We start from the raw sequence: 23,980 nt of genomic DNA, 5'->3' as shown, positions 1-23,980 counted from the left end.
ATGGCAGGTGCATGTGGGGCATGTTCCCCCCTTTCCCTCCAGGAAATGGCGGGGACCAGCTGCGCATGCGGTTAAATATTTTAGGGGTTAGCTTATTATGGGGGGGAGGGCTTATTTTAGCGCATGCACTCAAAAGCCCGATTGGGCTTATTATCCAGGGAGGTCTTATCTTCAAGGAAACGATATGTATTTATTGAAATAGAACTGTATAGATTTGAGGATTCTCCAGGATTGCAATTAGTGGGTAGAGGTTGTATCCACGCCTGGACAAAGAAAAGGATGTCATTTTGTGAAGAGAATGGGATCTCTGCCCATTTACTGCAATTTCAGAATGTTGTGTATATTAGCTCAGTGCTCTTAGGAGAAGATAGGAGATTTGCCAGGCAATTTTGAAGGGTGAGGCTATTCATTGTACAATCGGCCACACACTGAAGCTAGTTATGCAAGACATCTTGGAATAGCATTTAAAATAGACAACTGTGGACTGATTTTTCCCCCCTTCATAAAATAATGTAGCATGTGATGATATTTAAAAGAATATATGGTGAATTATACTATCATAGTTAGACAAAATTTAATGTGAATTATGCATTAATTTAAAAGACTCCTATAACTACATTGCTTTGCTGCCATTATTTTACTCAATATATCTCATGATAGCATAGATATTCCTCGCTTACAAACAGCAATTGGTTTATTAGTAATTTTCATTGAAGCTTACAATTACGGTGATAGAAAACTACTACAAACTAAAAGGATAAAAAGAAAAAAATAGGTGCAGAAAATAAAAATATAGTAAAGAAAAGAAATATATGAAGAAATGACTCCCCACCTTATCACAAGTATAAACAATACATATCACTTCTCTTAAAATAAAACAAATGATCTTTTCTTGCCATATCCCATCTATCTATAAGTAATTCTTCAAGCCTCATCATTTCAGTCTTGATGTCAGCAAAATTCCATTAAGTGTTACCAGAGATAACAATTTATTTTATCTTGATCAAATAAACCAATTTTACATTCCTTCTTTTTATTTTTTAATAATCTTGATCTTTAGCCCATTTAAATAATGCTCCAGAACTTGATTTTTTTTCATTTTCTTTGTCGTAAAGTTATCGTAAAGTTCAAAAAAATTAAAGTAAAAATTTAACACACATCCTTTTATAAATCTGGTATAGGAAGATTATCCAAGTCACTCTCTTGGGTTGCTAGTTCTGTATCTCTTCTAATTATTAAGATATCAATTGGTTTCTTATGTATGCCCAGTATAGAATATTTTTCTTTATCATCATTGTAACCTTTTTGTTTTAAAATCCATTTTCAGATCTCTCTCAGATCTTACCCAATAATACTTCCTCCTCTTCCATACTATTTTTTGAAACAGAATCTGTCCATAAAGGCAGATACTCTTAAAATTAACTTCTCAGTTCATTATTCAAAAATATCATCCAATGTTATTTTGCTCCATTCTGTATTTAGTAAGTCAAGTCTACTAGTTGTAAAGTTAAATGCTCTTCTCCTTTAATTGTAACCTTTAATTCCTTCCAGTTTTCTCTAGTGCTTAACCTTCCAAGTCCCATCCTATCATTTTTTAAAAAAATAAATAAAAACAAAAGCATTTTTACAGAGGAAGGATTCTTATAATAATTAATTATCAAATTTTATTTCAAACCCATCCATACCCGTAGTCCATTTGTAACTTCTTAAAATTAAAATTCTAATCATCTTTTTGCTTTTTGTTCCAAAAATGTTTTTTTCAAGTCATTAACCTCATCTTTCTTTTGCTGAAAAGAAAACCTGCTCACCCAGAATTTACATTCTTCTTGATTCAAAGGCTCCTATAGCTAAAAAAACAGCTAACAGGCCATTTCTGAAAGTGGTTAGAAAAGGAAATGCGTAAATCCAATGTCCTTTTAGAGTCTGGATATGGCTATCTTGTGATCTCATGAGGAGCAACTGTCTGGGGTGCTTGTGGGCAATCCAAGGTTCTCTTCTTGTCTGGAGAAGAAATCCAAAAAAACAGTCTTCTCACTGGCTCTTTATCCCTCTATGATTGTTGGCTCTGTTTGTAATGAAACTGTTTTCAGTTCATCATTTCTTCTGAAGAAGTTCATTTACTGACTTCAAGTGGAATTGGCAACTCCATTGCTAAGCAACACAGTTGTAAAGTGAAATGTGACATGAATGCACCAACTTACAGTGTCATTTCCAGGCATGTTTTTTTTAAACTCATCCTGAAAATCATTCATGATCACTAAGTAACATAAGATAAGATAAGATAAGATACTTTATTTGTATGCCGCCCTTTTCCCTGGGGGGACTCAGGGCGGCTCACAGTTCAGGGGGAGGGGAGGACAAACCAAGTTACATATAAGACAATACATCATTAAAAGCACAACATTCATACTATTCGGGCAGGGTTAAGGTCTTTAGCCCCAGGCCTGTCGGGACAGCCAGGTTTTAAGGGCTATGCGGAAGGTCTGGAGGGTGGTGAGGGTACAAATCTCCACGGGGAGTTCGTTCCATAGGGTCGGAGCTGCCACAGAGAAGGCTCTCCTCCGCGTGGTTGCCAGTCGACATTGACTGGCTGATGGAACTCGGAGGAGGCCTAATCTGTGGGATCTAATTGGTCGAGTGGAGGTGATTGGCAGTAGGCGGTCTCTCATGATCATATGATCATGACTTGTGACTTCCCGCTGGTTTCCCCATTGACTTTGCTTATAGGAAGATGGCTGTGAGGACCACAAATTCTGATCATAAGACCGTGGGAAGCTGCAACCATCATAAATGGGAAAGGCAGAGGGGCAATCTAAAAACATGATTGGATAGATGGATAGATGGATAGATGGATGGATGGATGGATGGATGGGTGCACTGGTTGCCAAACACCCAAATCATGTGATTGCAGGGGTGTTGCCTGGTTGATCTTCTTTTTCAGCACCGTTGTAACTTTGAACAGTTGCTGAATGGCTGGTTGGTAAGCAAGAACTATCTGTGTACCTATGTATTTGTCAATTTATTCCTAGATCTGGAACAGCAAGCAGTGATGAGTTTTGGTGAGGTTGAGCAAGTTCCTTGTCGAAAAATTCTGACTTGGTGCAAGAAGTGGGGGAAAGGAAGATTTTTTTATGGAAAGAAAAGTTGACTATGGTGAAGAAAGTGATGTAAAACATTCTTTTCGACTCGAGTAGAGTAAGGGGAATGAAGGAAGGTCCTGCCGCTCTGGAGTGCATACATGGGGGAAAGCTGATCTTGAACTTTCCTTCCCTCCTTGCCATGTGATTTCCTTTCTTCTCCACTCCGTCTGCTTAAAAAAAAAAACCCACAGTATTAAGTCTCTATTTTTCCTTTTTTTTTAGAATTATTCATGTGGTTGTGATACACAACAGCAGCCATGAAGATAAGGCTCCGTGCAACAGCTGTAACAGTCCTATGTGCAGCTCTCCTCCTGTGCCCAACTGAGGCTCAAGGTAAATAATCCTGTCCTTTATTCCATGAAAGTGATGGTGCAGAATTAAAGGGCAACAGTTGCTTTCAGAAACTGTTGTTTCATGTCCTCTTTTCCCTCCCTCTCTGTTCTCTTTCTTTCCCTAGTTTGTTTATTTCTATAGAGCAACTCTATAGAGTTGCTCTTTCTCTTTGTTTTGTTGTCTTTCTGGTGTGCTGTCCACACTAGATCTCCCTTGTGATCTTGGCCCCTCCACTTCTGTTCCTTTTTCTCTCCACCTTTCTTTTGAAGAGTGATTAGGGAGAAGGAAGATTCCTGTGCCAACTTGAAACTTCTCCTTAGTAGCAGGAGAAGCCCCGAAGCACATCTCCACACCCTCTCAATGCTTAATTGCTCTGCTTTGTACTGCAAATATATACACAAGATACATGTGTCTGGGTTTTTTTTAAATAAAAAAAGTATTATTTTGAAGCGTTTGTAAAATAAAGCACTCCCAACAAAATTTGGCTGCCTGTGTGTTTTGTTTGGAATGAAAGGGGGAGGAAAGTCCTCTTCTCGGTGAGTCAGTTCATTTGGGACAGAGCTGGGAATGAGAAATCCTGGCTCCTGTTTTTGGAGCAAGACCAGGGTCCCTTGGGACACTCAAAACCTTCCTGCCTGGGCTCCCACACAGACTGAGTCTCGTTCAGCATATTGGATTAACCATCTGGAAACACCGCACAATAGAGTTGTGAGGTTTTTCTCTCTCTCTCTTTGAATCACACAAATTAAATATACTTTCTCATCTATTGCAAATGTAATGCCTTTTTTTCCCCTATCACTTTACTACTTGAATATATGCCCTGCAAAATCATTCCTGGTTGGAGAAGTAGTGGCAAAACGAGGACATTCTGCTATTTCAGCTATGCTCCCCAACCTTCTCATTCTTCCTTGAAAATGTTGGCTTGCCAAATTTGTCATTGCATTGCACTGACCTTTTTGTCCATGAAAAGAGATACTCTTGTGATTTGGATGGATCTCTTGATTTGGGTTGTGTAAGTATTCTTATATATTGGTGAAATAATGCTCCTAATTAACAGTATGTAGGAAGGAACAAATGTACTCTTATTGTTTTATCCATGGGAAGGCAGCAATTAGCTCATAGTTCTATAGAGTAATACAAAAATATTTTTATCGAGTATCCATTCTTCTCTTGTTGGCCCTTCTTTTCATCATTTCTTAATTTTGGAAATCAGCTCCAGCCCTGTTCGCTGCATTGATCCCATTATTTTGTCTAAGAATTTGCTATTTAAATTTCCCACTTTTTCCCCTTTCACATTTAATTTTTTTATTGGAAGGAGATGCATTCTTTTGGAAGGAGTGGGTTAGTGAATCTAATATTTAAGTATTAGATTCAATGGTGGGTTTCAAAAAATTTTGGAACCTCTTCTGTAGGTGTGGCCTGCTTTCCGGGTCCACTGGTGGGACCTCTTCTAACCGGTTCGGTAGATTTAACGAACCGGTTCTACCGAATAGGTGCGAACTGGTAGGAACCCACCTCTGATTAGATTCCTTAATAGTACTGTATACATTATTGCATAATTAATGTTTAAGGATGGAGCAGTAGCATTCAACATGTTTCAGAATCCCAGCTATCTAGAGTTGTCTTTACTAGTACATTGAAAAGCCCGCAGAATCTAGTTCTTTGGTTGAAAGGCATTGCAAGACAGTGTTTCCATTTATCGTAAATGATCAGTAGCCTCAGTTCACTGTTCATCTGCAGCTAGTATTTTAAACCCCTTGTTTGTGTTTCTGTGATAACAGATACGTTATTGAAAAAGACATACCTCTAAACTGGGGGGGACATCTGCAGCATTCACAATGGCAATTGACTCCTCAGCTTCATTGAAAAGAATTATGTAAATTGGCACATGGAAATTAGCATATCAATGTTGCCCCTCACCTTCAGGCAGCAGCACAAAATGACACATGTCTGAACCTCCCATAGAGTGAATGTGGTAGTTCTGTAAAAGAAACCCATGCCATAATTCCTAGCCACATATCATCTTACATGATGGACAAACTTGTGTTTGATTTTAACTTGTGGCCCCATTTCTCAAATTGCTGCCTGCAGAAACTGTCAGGCCTTTTATATGCAGAGAGGCTTGATGTCATCAATCAATCCCAAAGTTTTGCTAGTTTCTGCTTTTATTATATGTTCCAGAAAAGCCAAAAACAATCCTGGAATTAAAAAAAAACCCACTATAGACACTGGTACAGATTTAAATGAAAATCTGTGGAAAAACTGCAGAGCAATTTCTTTGCTTGCCAACTCTTTTAAAAGAGACATTTAAAATTGAAGAGGTGAGGAAAAAAGTGCCCTTTAAAAACCTTTTCTTTTTATTTATTTTTCAAAATGCCTCATTAAATTATTAAACGCATTAAGTTAAGTATCGTTTCTAAAATAATTTAAAAGAATCACCTGTGTAATATGAAATGATGTTACATCCCATTGATCCTGATGCAGAGCCAGATTTGGGTTCTGCAAAGGATTATAGGTAGGGGTGAAATGTTACCGGTTTGGACTGGTTCAGTGGTGGGATTCAAATAATTTAACAACCGGTTCTCTGCCCTAATGACCAGCAGGGTAGGTGGGGCTTGGTGGTCATGTGATTGGGTGGGCATGGCCAACTCAACATCACTCATGTTGATGGGCACTTCACATTAGCTGTTACAATGTAATAAGGGTTAACCAGAGAGGCAGTTTCTGTAAGCAGGGCAATAAAGATTAGGCTAGAAAGAACACCAGAATGTTTCCTTCCTGCCTTCCTTACAGGATTAGCCCTGTAAAGTGGAAAAAAACAAAACGAGATTTCTTCCAACAACCGGTTCGCCGAACTGCTTAGAAAGTTACCAACCGGTTCTCCTGAATAGGTGCGAACTGGCTGAATCCCACCACTGGACTGGTTCGCCTGAACCGGTAGTAAAAAATGCTACCGGTTTGGGCAAACTGATATTTCTGATGATCAGCTGGGCCACTATCGGCTCTGACACTCGATTTATATTAGCTAGAATCATCAGGTTTCCTGCTTCCTAGCTAATCTAAATCACATGGCGTAGCGGATTCCCTCCCCCCCCTCGCTGTTCTATTTACCTTTGCAGATTCAGAAGGCTTAAAAATGTTCTTTTTTTAGCGCTGCATGGGCGCACCTCAGTGCCCATGCACGCACAAAGTTACGCACTCGGTAACAGAATCACTGAACAGGTAGCAGACTTCAGATAATTACACCGCTGATTATAGGGAACCTCTCAAACCCCCCTAACACCAAAGGAAGAGAAAATTTAGATAATAGTCATGGTTGATAATGATTTCCAACTCTATTTTTAAGAATAGAGCTGGAGTTCACCTGGCTGGAGGTTAAGCTGAAAAGATCATTGGCTTAGAATCAGTAAACAAGTAAAGGCCTCAAAACAGAAAACATCCTAGTTTTTCCTCAGTGTATCAAATATTGTTTGAAGAATAATGATAAATTCTGATAATTGATTTTAAACCATGATTCATTCTTTCGAAGTGTCTTCTTTGATAGGCTGTGGTAGGCATATATTGCTATGCCCTAGTTGTGCTTTGATGAATGCTATGAAGAACTATAAACATAAATTATACAGTGCAGTAAATATTTTCAAAACCCTCAGACTAATTACAAAATGGTATTTTTCTGAGGATTTCATTGAACAGGGTGACTGTTGATTATTTTCTTCACTGACCTCCTCGGTTACATTTTCATGCACTAAGTGGAGCTTGAATCCTATAGTTAACCTGTTCAAGTCAGTGAGAACATTTAGCAAGTACTACTTATTAATTTCTACATGGGAAGTCACAGAAGTTGAGTTCAACTTAGAGGAGACCTCATTTTAATTAACTACTCTATTGTTTTTAGTTACACAGCCCCAAACCATATTCATTGTTTCTTAGCCACGCTGAAGTTCTGATAATACTGTAAAAAAAAAGGGTGAGCTATATCAATTTAGACTGCAGATAAGGGCCTTATACTACTAGTTCATCAATCTCTTGTACACAATGAATGAATGAATGAATGAATGAATGAATAAAATCCCCCAATATAGCTTCTCATTGATTTCTTGGATTCCTATGTTTGGGGAGACAATGTTTCCCCTATGTGGAACATTCTCAAGAGACAATTCACTTAAGATATGAACAAATACAACCCAGAAATGTATTTATTAATAACTATAATGGAAAGACCAAGATCAGCTTTTCTGATATATCACTTCATTGGGATTATAAACAAACAGAGAAAAGAAATAAGATGATAACTACAGGCTTTGCCACCACAATTATGTATGACTGGATATTGTTTGGCAAGTAGAGAAAGTTTAAAGATTACAGGGCTTCCCAACGTGTCAATTTTAAGGCATGGGCCCTCAATTTCCAGAATTCCCCAGTCAACATGGGGAATGGGTCAGGAATTCTGGGAATTGAAATCTATGCTTGCTAAAGTTGCCAAATTTGGGAAACCTTGTCCCAGTAATTCAGAATCCTGATTTGGTTGAGGATGGAGCTAAAGAGAATGTTAGGGATAAAGTTGACCATTCAACATGCAATCAAACCAACATAGCATGTACTCAGCACTAGTAACTATTTTTTTAAAAAAAATAAATCGTGTTCAAGAATTTAGTGAAGGTGTTCTTAATTTTACAAATTAAAGTTTACAAAACTATAATTATCTTTCTCTGTGGATGTTTTAAAGTGGATGTTTTCATTTTACATTTTTCTACATATTAAATCATCATTGTTCTCTCTTGAATTGCTGCTGCTCCATTTTCATTTCTCATATTTTACTTGCAAAATATTTGGTTATAAATATATCATAACCTTGGTGCCACTGCCATATCTTTTGTTTTGTTTGCCTTCCTTCCAGATGCTGGAAAGAAAAATCTGGCAACTTTCCAATATGGCTGGTTGCAATATTACAAACCACACATATTTCTTTATTGGCTGTTTGCTGCCTTATAATATAATACTTAATCTCTAATTTCCAGATTTCTAATTTGATTGTACTTTTTGTGATATATGGCTGTAGGATTTTAGTTCTTGGTATAGTAAGATGATTTTGATGCTTTTCTCTGAGTAGTTTTCATGCAATGTCTGGAAGCAACACTGCTTTTAGGCAGAAACGATAGGAAGAAAGCCACATTTAAACATGTGTTTATGTCCCATTGATTTTCATATCACCTTAGACTCTTTTATGAACGATAGTCAGGTCCCCCCCCTCTATTTTTTAATTTTTTTTAAACAAAATTCCTTAAATAAAGACAGTTTTTAGGGGTTGCCCTGAGTCATGACATTTAGGGCTGCTTAATATGTACTTCCATTACAATAGCTCAAACTTCCAATTTAAATATGCTGAGAAATGAGCCAGAAATCAGCAATGGATATAAATATATCCAATCTACATATCCTTCTAGTGTGACACATTCCATTTATTTTTAATTTCAATGAGAAGCACTTAATGAAAGCAATAAAATATATTTTGAAATGTGCCAGAATGTTACATTATATAATGAAATACTAAGAAATATCAGAATTAACATAAATAGATAAAACAAATAGTCCACTGGAATTTTGTGTTATGGGAGCAGAACTTGCAATTTGAATCTACTCTTCTGTTGTATTATTTTTGAACCTCGCTGAATACTTTGTTCTGACTACTTAAACAGCAGCTATTAACTACTGTTGAATTAAATGTTAAATCTGTTAACCTCTTATTCAACTGCATTTATTTATCAAAACAATTGCAGATAGGCCATCTAAAAATAGAATCTATTTTCTCTTTAGTTCCGATAAAACAATTTCCTAAACAGGTTACATAGGAGCTATTAGGTCTTCCATTTTGGTTGAAATAGTAATACATAGTGATAATTAATTGCATATGTGCACATAAATACACAACCCACCCATATTTTTTAATTTGTGGTGTAATAATCTGGATGCTGTATATAATGATTTGTTAGCAGTCTTCTAAGATTTTAAAATACATACTTTATAGCAGGGATAGTCAACCTTTTTATACCTACCGCCAGGGGTGGGTTTCAACCGGTTCGCAGCGGTCCCTGCGAACCGGTTGGTCGCTGAACAGGGAAGTAAGTAACTTCCGGGAACGGCGGGCCCACCCGCGCCCGCGCGCGCCCGCGCCTGCTCCTTACCCGGTTTTGACGAATTCTGCGCTTCCACGCATGCGCAGGACGCATACAGCGCCTGCGCGATCCTCCAGGAGCAGCTGGAGCATCGCACAGATGCTAGTATGCATGCGTGCGCCGCACGCGTGCACGAGGACACCGCACGCGTGCGCGAGGACACCGCACGCGTGCGCGAGGACGCTGCCGGCCTCGTTCCAACCGAACCGGTTGGAACAGGGCGAGAAACCCACCCCTGCCTACCGCCCACTTTTGTATCTCTGTTAGCAGTAACATTTTCTAACCGCACACTGTTTCCACAGTAGTGGTGATTTATAAAGTAGGGAAGTAACTTTACTTTATAAAATTTATAAAGCAGAGTTACAGCAAATCCCTACCGCCCACCATGAAAGATGGAACACCCATTAGTGGGCTGTAGGGACCAGGCTGACTACCATTGCTTTATAGTGTGGTATAGATAACCTGATAAGAAAAAGCATGAATGCTTTGAAGGATATACACATTGGCTCTCAAACAATATATACACATATATTCAAGTTTATTACACACACACATGCAGGATATCCCTTGCAATAAAGTTACTATAACATTTAGCTTTCATTGTTGAGATAGACACATAGGAATCACTTGAGTTTTTCATGTCAAAATGGAAACTTACCGTATCACCTTTTATTCAGCAGGTCTTGTTTTCTTACACGATTCTGAAAACAGCTTTTTTAAATAGCACTTAGACTTATATACCGCTTCACAGTGCTTTACAGTCCTCTCTAAGCAGTTTACAGAGTCAGCATATCCCTCCTCCCCCTCCAAATCTGGTCCTCATTTTACCCACCTCGGAACTATAGAAGGCTGAGTCAATCTTCAGCCTGGTGAGGTTTGAATTGCCAAATTGAAGTCAGCCGGCAGTCTGCAGAAGTAGTCTGCAGTACTGTACTCTAACCTCTGCGCCACTATGTTATTGTGATTATGAGACAGCCTAATATCCAAAGAATTAGTTTATGCATAACCAAGGACTTGTGCACGCTAAGTGGGATTTGTACAATTTTTTTGTTATGCATAAAAAGTATCCATGCCCTCAGAGAAATTTGCTTTATAAACATCTAGTTTAAAAAAGAAGTTTGTGCAGTGGATAAGCAAATTTGCTTTGGAAGGAAACTCCCCAAAGTCGTCTTGGATAATCAAATAAGATGCATGATTCTTTGGATCCAGGATTTACATTCTAAAGCTGTCCCGTTAGAGGAAAACAATAGGCATTTAATTCAATGGGAGTGAAGTTAGAAAAAGACTAGGCTAAGCAGAAAACGTTTCTGTCCTCTGTATGTTTAGGTTAGATGTAAGTCGCCTTTGATTCAGTGATTGGACTTCTATTTATTTTGAACTTGGCACAGGTAGAATTTGATCATTGTGGAAGTGGGTGCTTTTATATTTAGGAATCTGAAATGCATTTCTTATGAACTTCTATGGAAAAGTTGTGCTGTTTCCTTTATAACCAGACAATCTCGTATGAGATAATAGTGACATTCATGATGAACAGCTACGTGCCACATTTGAGCTTTTTTTTTTGCAAATCAGGTTACAGATTTTTTAAAATGTTGAAGACTTTTCCCCCACAGTTGGCCTTTTCAGTTTATCTGGAATCCGGTCATTGGATCACATCAAGATAGGCTGCTGCTGTTCTTCAGCAGTTACAGCCTAAGGCCTCTGCTGCTTCCGGTCAAATTTCCTTCAAGGTTGGTGGTGCTATTTTTTCCCCCCATGTACTCATTTTTTTTTAAAAAAAGAAAAAGCATGCTCAGGTCATTTGTCTCTCTGCCTTTGCATTAAATTTGTCCTGAGCCATTGGTTTGGAAAGCATATTTTATAATGGTATTCTTTAAAATGTTAATGTTATTATTAACACGTGTTGCATGAGTTCGATACTACCTAATTGATTTTTTTTTTCTGTGTGGCATTAGTATGAGTGCCTTAAATTGAATGAAGAATCGGTTGTGCATGCAGATTAATATTCTAATCTCACTGCCTGTGTATGGACAATAGGAGAAAAATAACATTTGTTCTTGTACTACTATCACTTGTGGTAGCAAGCCAAGCCATATAATCCTATCTCATTATATGCCAAGCCATATAATCCTATCTCATTGGAAATGGCAATTCATTAAGAAGCAGACAGTATTTTAAAAATCTTGAAATGTCCAACTCACAAGTGCATTAAACTAGAAATCACTTGCAAAGCACCATGCCTTTACAATCAACAGAGATGTATTAATATGATTGTTACTATAGCAGTATTTAACATTCATTTATTGATTTCTAAATAGTCCACTGTTAAATAGTTTTTTTAAAAAAAACATTTTTAATTTTGCAAAGGTGGACGTCTTTCAAGAAAATCCTGATATATCTATATATCTACGTATGCTATATTCAATATATCAATATTGATCGGTGTTTACCAATCAATCCGGAGTGTCAAGAAAAGTATGACTGAATCTCATATGCCTTTATTAAATCTTATGTACAGTAGTTAAAACTTAGCTTTTTGTAGTACGCATACCATGCACTGACAGTGAATCAGTAGAGGACTGCATGACTTTGCATGACTGATTTAACATGAGAATATCATTATAAAATATTATTATGTAATGTCTTTGGCAATGATTCTTGTACATGGAGGCTTTTGCCCACTGTGGAAGCTACAGTAAATTAAAATAATAAAATTGACTTTCATATATCTATCTATAGATAGATGGATACCCTATATCATATACCTATATGTCTATCTATAGATAGAAACACAAATGCATGATGCTGCTAGATAGCTTTTGTAAGCTATTTCTTTCTATACTACATTCAGTTCATTTTCTTGCTGGTTCCCACAGATTGATACATAATCATTTGTTTGGATCATTGATGCCTTTTTCCTTGTTTACCTCTCTACATCCTGTAAATAAATGTCTGTACATATATCTTGATGTTGTCTTTCCATAATTAACAATTGTTGTGTGAAATACCATACTGGCGTTTTGTTTTAAAATGCCATTTCTTAGTATGGGAACACCTGCTACACACAGAGCATAAAAAAACTGCTAAGGATGGTTTACACCTCAGGATTAGTATAGCAGAGTGGTGTAAACAGTCAGAAAACTTAGTTTTGTGTACCAATATGTTCAACTGTGACAGAAAATATCGAATACTTTCTTAGTAACATCTTATTTCCCATTTCATGTATCAGCAGCATATACAAGATAAGCTACTTTGGTGGCTTTTTGGAAATAAGGGGTTATATTTGGGTATGAATCATAAATTGAGCAAAGAGCCGCTTCAGTCTTACCACATTTCCCTCAATACACATACCTCTGCATACTAACTATAAAGATTCAGTGAAGTGCAAATATGCAGATATGGATTTCAAAGAGTTATATATTCTTTGATGATCTGCTGAAAGGGATTTTATGTTCTTGTCAAATGATCTCATGGTGTTATGAGCAGGTTGTGATTTGGCATGCTTTTATGAGTTGCATCCAGCATGTTAAGAACGTTCCTTTAATTGTTTTGTGAAAACGTTTGCATATGTGATTATTATCTGTGAACTCATTGTATATGTATTGAAATGTGTTTTCCATTGTGCTTGATTCTGCTGGCCATTCTTGAATGACTTGGCAATTCAAGAAACAAATGTTCTGTTGCTGTCCTGTGTAATGCATATTTTCTTTGATGCGTTTTGTCATGTTCATTGGCTTGCAAACCTCCCTTTTGCCAACAGCATACCTTTATATGTGTTGGAAACAAATTTATGCAAAGACATATCTCAGCAAGCTTTGCTTAACATATTTTAAAATTATCATGACATTAATTTCTTCAACATTTAAACACACTTTGCTTGATATAAATCTTTTGCAGTTAATCCACCTTCAGACTTGAAATTTAAAATTATAGATGAAAATACTGTTCAAATGTCATGGGCAAGTCCATCTGATGCAATAGAAGGTTACAGGATAACTCTGAGGTCTGCGGCTGGTAAGATTTAATATTATTTTTTTAGAAAAAAAAACCCTTGAACTCTGAATTAATGTCCCTTTGTGAAAATGTCTCTTTCTTCCTGGTTGATTTTGAGCATAGAGAATGTCTAAATACAGCAGTGTTTCTCAACCGTGTCAACTTGAAGATGTCTGGACTTCAACTCCCAGAAGGAAGGATGCGGAATTCTGGGAGTTGAAGTCCAGACATCTTCAAGTTGACAAGGTTGAGAAACACTGAAATACAGCATGAAAAATTTAAAAGGAACATCTTTAATTTGTTGAAAATTGTACTGAAAATTACATTACAATTTTATTCATGTCTAGGCAGCAGAAAGATGCCCTGAATTTAGTGATTTTTATGCTTTAGTAAGCATGAATGGAATTGCAGCCTTAATTGGTTAGGAAAAAGCCAATAGATTCAGCAAGCTGAAATGTCAGAAACGAGAAAAAACTTGCAATGTCACATTTGTACATGATGTTTTCATGCAAGTATGAAAGGAACGGTATGTCTACCACTTGGTTTATCATGTGTATCTTCAATAAGTATCTGCAAATATTTATTACATTTTTATATTGCCTTATCTTTGATTGCTAAGGCAGATTCAATGGGGATCTTCCTTCATTTCATCCGAATGAGCAAATCAAGTGGGTTTTTTTGGTCAATTAGAGATTTGAACCTGAATCAACCCAGTTTAAACACTATAACTATTATACTACAATATCTGTAATACACAGTATTGTATGGATAAACCCATTGTTATGGGTTATAATAACCTGGGCTGCATTTTGTGGGACGGGGGGGGGTAGTTTTCCCCTTTTTTTGTTAATCTCATCTATCCCCTACTATTTCCTTTCCTGGATAGTTTAGATGATCTTATTTTTCCTTTATGTAAACAAGTCTCTTGTTTCTTTGCCCATCTTCATAAGTGACTAATAACAAGAATATTTAGGAAATGGAATGCTGGTTTTATACATCACTATCATCTAATTTAGTTTGCTTGACTTTGCCTAAATAAGTTGTGTGAGCCCATTCATTGCCTTTTGTAAACCATGCTTCATAATGAAATTAAACCAGATAATTCTGGTTTATTCACTATGAATCCCAAGGCTAGGCAGATGTGTGAATCAGATCATACTGTGTATAGTGGCAGTTGAATTCAGTGTCTAAATATGTTTGATCAATGCCCTCCTATTTAAATTAATTTCGCTGACGTTTTTGTTTTGTTTTCCTGTTCATGGTTATTGAAGCCATGATTTAAAAAAAAAAGATATTTCAAGACCTTAAAGACTTCCTAGTTTCCTTGCCTTAAGAAATGGGATAAGAACTTTATTTGAATGGCTACTTGCTAACATTAGAATATGTTCATCCTTTTTGTGCATGATTATGCTCAAAGCATATGCACCTTGTTGTTAGCTCTTTCAGGAAATCAAATGTCTGTGAGCTTTTAACATTTGTTTCTTTATATATATATATTTTGAATAAATGGTTGTTACATAATTTAGAAGTTCTGATTATGAAAATGTTCTTTATGTATAATTGCAGATGATTCAAGTAGAGAATTTACCTTAGCACATACGGCTACCCAAACTTTGTTAACAAAGCTCATACCTGATACTGAATATATTGTAACAATAAATTCATATGATACTGTAGACGAAAGTGTACCTGTCACTGGACAACTTACAAGTAAGTTTGCAAAATTGACCAAGATGTTGCTTGGAATATAGTTTCAATACTGCTACAAAGATATATGTATTATATTTTAATTTATCAGTTGTCAAATTTATCTTGAGATGTGAGGTGACACTGAGCAACTTAAATTTGTAATATATGTAGACATTTGACTTCTACCTAAGGTTGGACTTAATTTGTTTTAATTAGCAAATAAATATGCTGAATGTAGATTTCAAAAAATCCAGGTGATATTTGTAGCAGTACCAATAGCATTTAGACTCACATACCATTAGGACTGCAATATTTTACAGCACTCTCTGGGCAGTTTACCATGTAGCAGCATTATTTGTATATTGCCCCAACAACAATCTGGGTCCTCATTTTACCGACCTGCGAAGGATGGAAGGCTGAGTCAATCTTGAGCTAGTCAGGATCGAACTCCAGACTGTGGGCAGAGTTTGTCTGCAATACAGTATTCTAACCACTGCGCTACCAGAGCTCTGTAGTAGTAATACTAATTGTACATAATTTGCAACATCATTCAACATTTTATTTTCCCATTGCCATTTCAGAGATCCGTAAAAAGTAGACAAATGAAAAGCAACCTTTGATACTAAGATTTTCTTTTTAATTTTTATTAAGCTGTGTGTTCTGTTCTAGTTCAAACAGGTGGCTTTGTAACAACAGGAGTAAAGAAGGATGAAGAAATTAATTTGCAAAGTAAGTAATTTTGTAATGTTGCTGCTTCTGGTATATGGCAAAACAAGGCATCTATTTCTAAACGAGCATAACCAGACTGCCTAGAGATACACAAATGTGTGTTTTTGCTCTTCACAATGCATTTTTTTCTGCCTGGGGAAAAAGCATTAAAAAAAACAAACCTAGGACCTTTAGATATGCTTTCATTCAATTCCTATAATCCACATTCTTCTGACTGGGAAATCCAGAAGTTAAAGTTCAACAAATATAAAAGAATCACATTGGAAAAGGCCAAAACAGAAGACCCCTCTCCATGTCAGGCAAATTCTAAAATTTATGTGCATCATTCTTTGGTTCGTGCTTGTTCTTGATGGCCCAAGAAGTGAACTTTTGTTGCCCATGCTTTAGGCATTTTCAAGTATATTCTTTCCCTTATTTTATCCTTTGATCTAACTATCTCCAGACTGTGAACAACAGTGAAACACTTGTTTGGCTCAGGAGTTATGCCAACCATTTTAGATTTGACTCAAAGGGACCCTTTTGTCAATAAACAGGGTGGCAACTGATTCTGATTTCAAAAAGTCATCAAATGTACTTTCTTTACCTTATTCATATAATAAGGGACGAATAAGACAATTGCATATTCTGGGCATGTAGTGGGTGGGTTCCGAAAGCTCGTGAGATGCTGTTATTTTATGGTTGATGTTTTCTGCTTCCATTTAAGCTTGTACATTAATATATTTTGATATTTATTTTGGTATTGTGTTTTTATGTGATGTTAGCTGCCCAAAGTCATTAGCTACAATGATATTCAGTCCTTTGCACCAAGTGAAAGTAACAGGACCAGCTTAGAGCATCATGGGAGGTGGTGTAGAATTGGCTGCCAACAGCAGGGGATATTAATTTCCCTTTTTGTAAGAGCTAACTTTCCATGGATTGTTAAACTTTTTCCATAAGGTCAAATTTGGAATGTATGTATATTGCTATCTAGCTGTCTCGTGTCTATAGCAATGGTGGGTTTCAAATTTTTTTCGAACCTACTCCGTTGGTGTGGCCTCCTTTGTGGGAGTGGCTTGCTGGCCATGTGACCTGGTGGGAGTGGCTTGCCGGCCATGTGTTTTCTTTCTCTCTCTCTCTCTCTCTCTCTCTCTTTCCTTCCTTTTGTCTCTCTGTCCCTTTTTCCTTTTTTCTTTCATCTCTCTCTCACTTTTTCTTTCTTTCTTTCTTTTTTTCTTTATTTATTTCTTCCTTTCTTTCTCTCTCTCTGTGTGTGTGTGAGTGTGTGTCAGTGGTGGGTTTCAAATTTTTTTGGAACCTCTTCTGTAGGTGTGGCCTGCTTTCCGGGTCCATTGCTGGAACCTCTTCTAACCAGTTCAGTAGATTTGACGAACCGGTTCTACCGAACTGGTGCGAATTGGTAGGAACCCACCTCCGGTCTACAGCCAGTTTGATGTAATAGTTTAGGCATTGGGAGAAACTGGGAGACTTTGTTTTCTAGTATTGCCTGGATGACTTTGGGCCAGCCACTCTTTCTTAGCCACAGGAAGCAGGCAATAGCAAACCGTTTCCAAAATCTTGCCAAGAAAATGGCAGGGATTAGTTCGAACAGTTGCCATGAGTCCACAGTGACTTAAAGGGATGTATGGATACATGCATAAATATCTTCTAGCTATCTGATTCATATGAATGTACCCCCAAATAAATGAAACATTTAAAATATGTGAGTGTATACAGTATGTGAAGGTTAATTAATAACCCTGTTCCATTATGTTTCAGAGTGTTCCATTAGTGCTGTTACAGATCTAGTTTTTCTTGTCGATGGCTCTTGGAGTGTGGGAAGAAATAACTTTAAGTACATATTGGACTTCATTGTTACTCTTGTATCAGCATTTGATATTGGAGAAGATAAGACAAGAGTTGGAATAGTCCAGTACAGCTCTGACACAAGGACTGAATTCAATTTAAATCAGTATTTCAGAAAAAGAGATCTGATTGAGGCAATACGAAGAATACCATATAAAGGAGGCAATACAATGACAGGTATGGATTTCCCTCTGATCACATAGAAATCCTGAATAGCAATAGCAATAGCAGTTAGATTTATATACTGCTTCATAGGGCTTTCAGCCTCTCTAAGCACTTTATAGAATCAGCATATTGCCCCCAACAACAATCTGGGTCCTCATTTTACCCACCTCGGAAGGATGGAAGGCTGAGTCAACCCTGAGCCGGTGAGATTTGAACAGCCGAACTGCAGAACTGCAGTCAGCTGAAGTAGCCTGCAGTGCTGCATTTAACCACTGCACCACCTTGGCTCTTAATGATCATGAGATATCAGCCATTTTTTGGGTGGTGGTGGTGGTGAGTGGGTGATGCTCTCTTTTATGGCTCTTTATAATTTTGAATTTGATCTTAACCTTAATGGTTTTGATTTAAAAAATTCAATTTGTTTGGTAATTTTAGGAGAAGCTATTGATTATCTGATTAGAAATGTGTTTACGGAGTCTGCTGGAGCAAGAAATGGCTTTCCCAAAGTGGCAATTATCATTACGGATGGAAAATCTCAGGATGAAGTAGAAATTCCTGCAAGAGAACTTCGTAGCACTGGAGTTGAAGTCTTTTCTTTGGGTATGTTCGATTCTACATTGTTGTTGGTGATTACTGTAATTTATCCACAGAGAGAAATTTAAAGCAAAATTTAAATTTCGCTTGTTATAAAAATGCGCTTCCCCTGTGAAAACTATAACTAATTAGATTGCATTCTTAAATTCAAGGGCAGCGAGAAGTTAGAATGCCAACTATATCATAAAATGATCCTTTATAGAGATTAAAACAACACTTTCATTTTATATAATTTCAGTAATATCAACAAAAGTAGAATGCTTTAAAACATTGCTTTGCTGAATAAATAGTTTAAACCTGATTCCCGAAGAATGAAAAAAAAAAGTATTTTTCTACAATTGTGCTCTTCTATTGACCTACTGTGCAGATTTAGTATAATGGTAGTATAATACAGTTCTGCTGCAGCAGGGCTATGGATGTCCATGTACAATAAAGAGAAGAACATACTGTGTTCTGTCCCCCCTTCACGGCTCGTTAACAAACGGCGAGCAGACAAACTTAAAAGGAACTTTCTTTATCAGTTCTCGGTTTCAAATACAAGAACAGCTATGTGCCACATGATTGGGCAAACTTGTTTAGTGTTGTTATTTCTACCATTTTTTAGGAATCAAAGCTGCAGATGCCAAAGAGCTGAAGTTAATGGCATCCCAGCCCTCATTGAACCATGTTTTTAATGTGGCCAACTTTGATGGTATTGCAGATATTCAGAATGAAATTGTCTCACAGGTGTGCTCGGGAGTGGATGAACAGCTAGGTGACTTGGTTAGCGGAGAAGAAGGTATTTTTTTGAAGTATCACTGTAATTAACTTCATGCTTAGATAAATATATAGCTGTAATAATGTGGGACAGCAAATGTAACACTTTCTTTTTCCTGACTAATATTTCTGCTTAGCAAGGCAATGAGGATTTGGTCTACCATAAAGCACTTTTGAAAGAGCAGTAAGGTAGAGATTGAGGTTCCAAGGCTGCCTGAAGTTTCTAAAATATATAACAATTAAATAATATTTGTTACTTATTGTAGGGAATAGGTAACCCTGCCAACAAAAGTGTGTATAGTCAAGGCTACGGTTTTCCCAGTTGCAATGTATGGCTGTGAAAGTTGGACCATAAGAAAGGTTGAGCACCAAAGAATTGAGGCCTTTGAACTATGGTGCTGGAGAAGACTCTTGTGAGAGTCCCTTGGACTCTCAAACTGGTCAGTCCTCGAGGAGATCAACCCTGATTGCTCCTTAGAAGGCCAGATCCTGAAGATGAAACTCAAGTACTTTGGCCACCCAATGGGAAGGAAGGACTCACTGGAGAAGAGCCTAATGCTGGGAAAGTTTGAGGGCAGAAGAAGAAAGGGACGACAGAGAAGGAGGTGGCTTGATGGAGTCACCAAAGCAGTAGGCGTGAGCTTATATGGACTCCAGAGGATGGTAGAGGACAGGAAGTCCTGGAGAAACGTTGTCCATGGGGTCGCGATGGGTCGGATAGGACTTCACAACTAACAACAATATTGTAGGAAAAATAATTAAATACAGTAGAATAATCATACCACTTAATTAGCTTTAGTTTTAAATTAACCCAGGTTAATTTTTCCTTGACCGGTTTTGAAACTTAATTTATCATGCTCAGTGGTTGGATGGTTTCTTCAGTTGACCTCTGACCACAGTGCCATTAAGGAAACCATCAATGAACACAACCATATCGGATACTTTTTGTTCTGTATCCAGCCTTTTTTAGGGAAGATAATTGAGAAGGTTGCACTCGAATTACAGAGAAGCTGAAGGGTGTAGATTTTCTGGACCACTTCCAGTCAGGTTTCAAGCCTAGATATGGGACTGGGATTGATCACACTTGTGGATTACTTCTGTCAGAAATGGGATAGGTGCAATGGGTCTATGGTAGCTGCACTTGATACCTCATTGGCTTCTGGTACCATTTAATAGAATACCATTATCTTCAGGCCAGTCAGCTAGCAAAAAAAACAAAAGTCTGGATGAATATCACTCCTGAAAATGTCCAATTGGAAGTTTTTTGTTTGTTTCTGGGATTTGTATATTCACTTTCCAAATTTATACTCATTTAGAAAGCCATGTGGCAGTGATTAAATGTAATGATCAGTCAAGGAGGGTTCCTTTTAATTATGTAAAGAGACCAATGAAAGCTTATTATTATTATATACTATAGTCCCATGCATATCTGCTCAGAATTAAGTCCCATTGTCTTTAATTGAACTCTTATGAAGTTCTGTTAAGTAGTCAGGAATTTTTGGGAATAAGTTGCACTGAACTCAGCATCACTAACTTCTGAGTAAATATAGAGAGACTGACTTCTTTTTCATCATCATCTATGAGGTACCAACGTCCTTCCAACTGTACAGGACAAAAAATAGTCATAATTCAGTCTACATTTATTTATAACTTTCGTTCAGTTCATAGATTAATTCTCTAACAGATTGACTAGAAAAGCGATATCATTTGCTCTAGTATCTATTTACCCGTGGGCTATTTTGGGGGTAGGTATATTTAGCATTAATCTCTTTGCTCAAGGAGGACATATTTATGACTGCATTTTTGTTCATTTTACAGCGTTAGAACCGCCTTCAAATCTGGCAGCCTCACAAATCTCATCAAGAGCTATCAAAATCACTTGGGATCCATCCCCTAGTGACATAACTGGTTATAAGGTGGACATTATTCCAATGATAGCTGATGCCAAACAATTCTCAATGAATGTAGGACCACAAACTACTGCTTTTAACGTAAAAGATCTCTCAGCAGACACAGAATACCAAATTAATGTATATGCCATGAAAGGACTGACTCCAAGTGAACCAGTGTCTATAATGGAAAAAACACAGCCAGTGAAAGTTCGAGTCGGTGAGTCATTGTCATTGAAATGATCTATTGTATGTCAGTGGCAAGTCATGCAAAATTAAAATACTACAGAGAAAAATAATATTTTTTTTTAAAAAAAGTTTGTTGCATGGATTTTTGATAAGCTGATAGAAACATTTGAGACCCAGCATTCTGAAATGAAATGAGGAATAAATCAAATCTTCCGCACCATGGCTGGACAATTCCATTCTTGGGCAAAAGAACCTATTCAATCTTTATGGCCTATTGAGGCCTGCACCCAAACTGTCATGATAGCAATTTTCAAAAGCATTTATAGAGTCAAAAAGAACCAGCCTAAACATTTTTTGAAGGTAAATTATGTTTTAATAAATTAGAATATATGTTATAATGAATTTATGGAGTTGACTCTACATAATGCAGGGATGGTACTATATTCAATTAAAAAAAAAGAATATACACAGATGTACAAAGTATCAGTCAAAGCCCAACCTATGTTTGAAGTAAAAAATAAATGTCAGGAAATTTAGGGCTCTCCCTCTATTTAAGGTGCAAATATATTCCTATAACTGTTTTTTTTTTGGGTACTATATCCTCATTATATTGCTTTTGCCTCACCCAAAATCACAAGCTGGGGCAGCTTGAAGCTATCTTTAACTGTTCTGATTTTAAAGAGGTCCCCCTCGCCTTGTTTGCCACACACTTCAAAAATAACGTGGTTACAGGAGTTGGGAACTTCCTAGAACCTATTGACCATTTTTGCTTTGTGTAGGCACACCTTCTTTCCTGTAGTCTGTACTGGTTTTGATCATTTTCAGCTTTGGCTGTAAAGAAAGACATTTATACTTGTCAGGTCTTAAACAGGCCTCTTATATACACAAACAGACGACTCTTTTGAAAGTATTCTAATGTGGTTGATTGGCTGTGATCTCTGCCCGTTATTTTCCTCTAGCTATAGAACATCTCTTACTCCAATCTCGTTTAGATTGGAAAGAAAGAGATCCAAGTGTGGTAGAGATCCAAGTGTGGTAGAAACCCTGGAAGACAGCAAGGTGGGGAGATGACCAGTGAGTAACAGAAAACCAAGACTGGACTCTCCAAAGTCATAGAGGACCAACTGAAGTTTATTCCTCCCAGGCTTTTTAACATTCAGATTCAGGATCATGAACAAAAACAAGCATTGTAGAGTCTTAGAAATCCAAGAACTCAAAGTAACTTTCAAAATAAATTCTCACACTAAGAAAGCATACAGGTTTGGCAAGCAGTAGTTTGAAGCTTGATCTCCTGCTCTCAGGCCAACAGTCTTAATAAACCTTCAGCTGTAAGCATATGGGCAACTCCTTACTTGAAAAGTCTTTGGCCCCATCTCCCCTCCCTCCACCCCAGGGTGGCTTTCCAACACAAGGAACAGCTAGCTCTCTTCTGGACTTAACAAAATGCAAAAATATACTTTTGCAAAGCAAATCATAACATCATAATTGTAACTTCTTAGATTAAAACTAACACTGAAATTTCCAGGAAACAAATAAGCATTTTTTGGGGGGGGTAAGAATTAATTTTAGACCTACTGAAAAAGTTAAGTTAATGCCTGTTCAGTTGGATTACAAGAATCCAACTGAAGAGAGATTTGCTTTTGAACGGAAGTTCTTAGAACTGTTCTGCCAGTACCAGCTCATATTCTGTGGAAGCTTCCAAGAGTCTTTTGATTGCAACAGGATAGAAATGTGTAAGATAAATAAATAAAAATAAATATGACTTCCTTTTGGCTGTTTACAGTAACACCAAGGAACTTCACTGAGATGCTGAGTTTAAGCTGTTTGGCACTCTTCTTCTGCAGCCCTGTTCTGAATCAGGCCTCTTATATATTGTAAAAATGTGATCTTATTATTACAGTGGATTACTTTTTGGCACTGCAAGGGGGATATGCTCACAGATGCCATTACTTAATTATGGAGGATCCAATCCAAAATGAAAATGAAAATAGCTGAACAATTAAAAATTCTCCTGCCTGTTATTATCGTATCCCAACCTTGATCAGCTAAAAAGATCTACCAGTAGCTGCATCTTTGAAAGAATATGCGGATTCCACTTCAGTACAAACTCTTAACTGCCAACTGTTCCATCTGTTGCTACACACGCAGTGGTAGGTGTGTGTAGTGAAGAAGATTTGAAGGAGAATAGCTGACTTGGGATGTCTGGGTTACCTATTGGCAACCCTTTAAAGAAGTTGCATCTTTTTCTTCCCAGTTCCAGGAAGACATGCCTTAAATTTAAAGAGACAGTTGTTATGGGCATACCCACCCATGTTCCAAATTGCCTTTTGCCCTTTGAATCTAGACTGTAGTCATACAAACAATAGGAAGGGGGCATAGGTTGTGCTTAGCAGTTGAGTTGTGATGGTTCTCTTGTGAGCTTCCATCACACCACCTGTGATATTTTCTCTTCTTCTTTCTTCTTCTTCTTCTTCTTCTTCTTCTTCTT

General features: G+C 37.2%; 1 protein-coding gene across 3 annotated transcripts in view; it reads left to right on the top strand.

The window, feature by feature from the left end:
* The window catches only part of COL12A1 (collagen type XII alpha 1 chain), a 148,033-nt gene that overhangs the window by 6,003 nt on the left and 118,050 nt on the right, over positions 1-23,980 (top strand). For all 3 annotated transcript variants that reach the window (XM_032215657.1, XM_032215655.1, XM_032215656.1), the window contains exons 2-9: positions 3,363-3,473; positions 13,544-13,660; positions 15,206-15,349; positions 15,998-16,057; positions 17,813-18,076; positions 18,500-18,664; positions 19,263-19,436; positions 21,233-21,523. In XM_032215657.1, coding sequence (XP_032071548.1) covers positions 3,398-3,473; positions 13,544-13,660; positions 15,206-15,349; positions 15,998-16,057; positions 17,813-18,076; positions 18,500-18,664; positions 19,263-19,436; positions 21,233-21,523 — 1,291 coding nt within the window. In that variant the 5' untranslated portion in view covers positions 3,363-3,397. The remainder of the gene's footprint in view (positions 1-3,362; positions 3,474-13,543; positions 13,661-15,205; positions 15,350-15,997; positions 16,058-17,812; positions 18,077-18,499; positions 18,665-19,262; positions 19,437-21,232; positions 21,524-23,980) is intronic.

This window comes from Thamnophis elegans, chromosome 4 (assembly GCF_009769535.1).
Source record: "Thamnophis elegans isolate rThaEle1 chromosome 4, rThaEle1.pri, whole genome shotgun sequence".
NCBI lineage: Eukaryota > Metazoa > Chordata > Lepidosauria > Squamata > Colubridae > Thamnophis > Thamnophis elegans.
The sequence above is the reverse complement of the archived record's forward strand: the minus strand, read 5'-3'. Positions and strand labels throughout refer to the sequence as shown.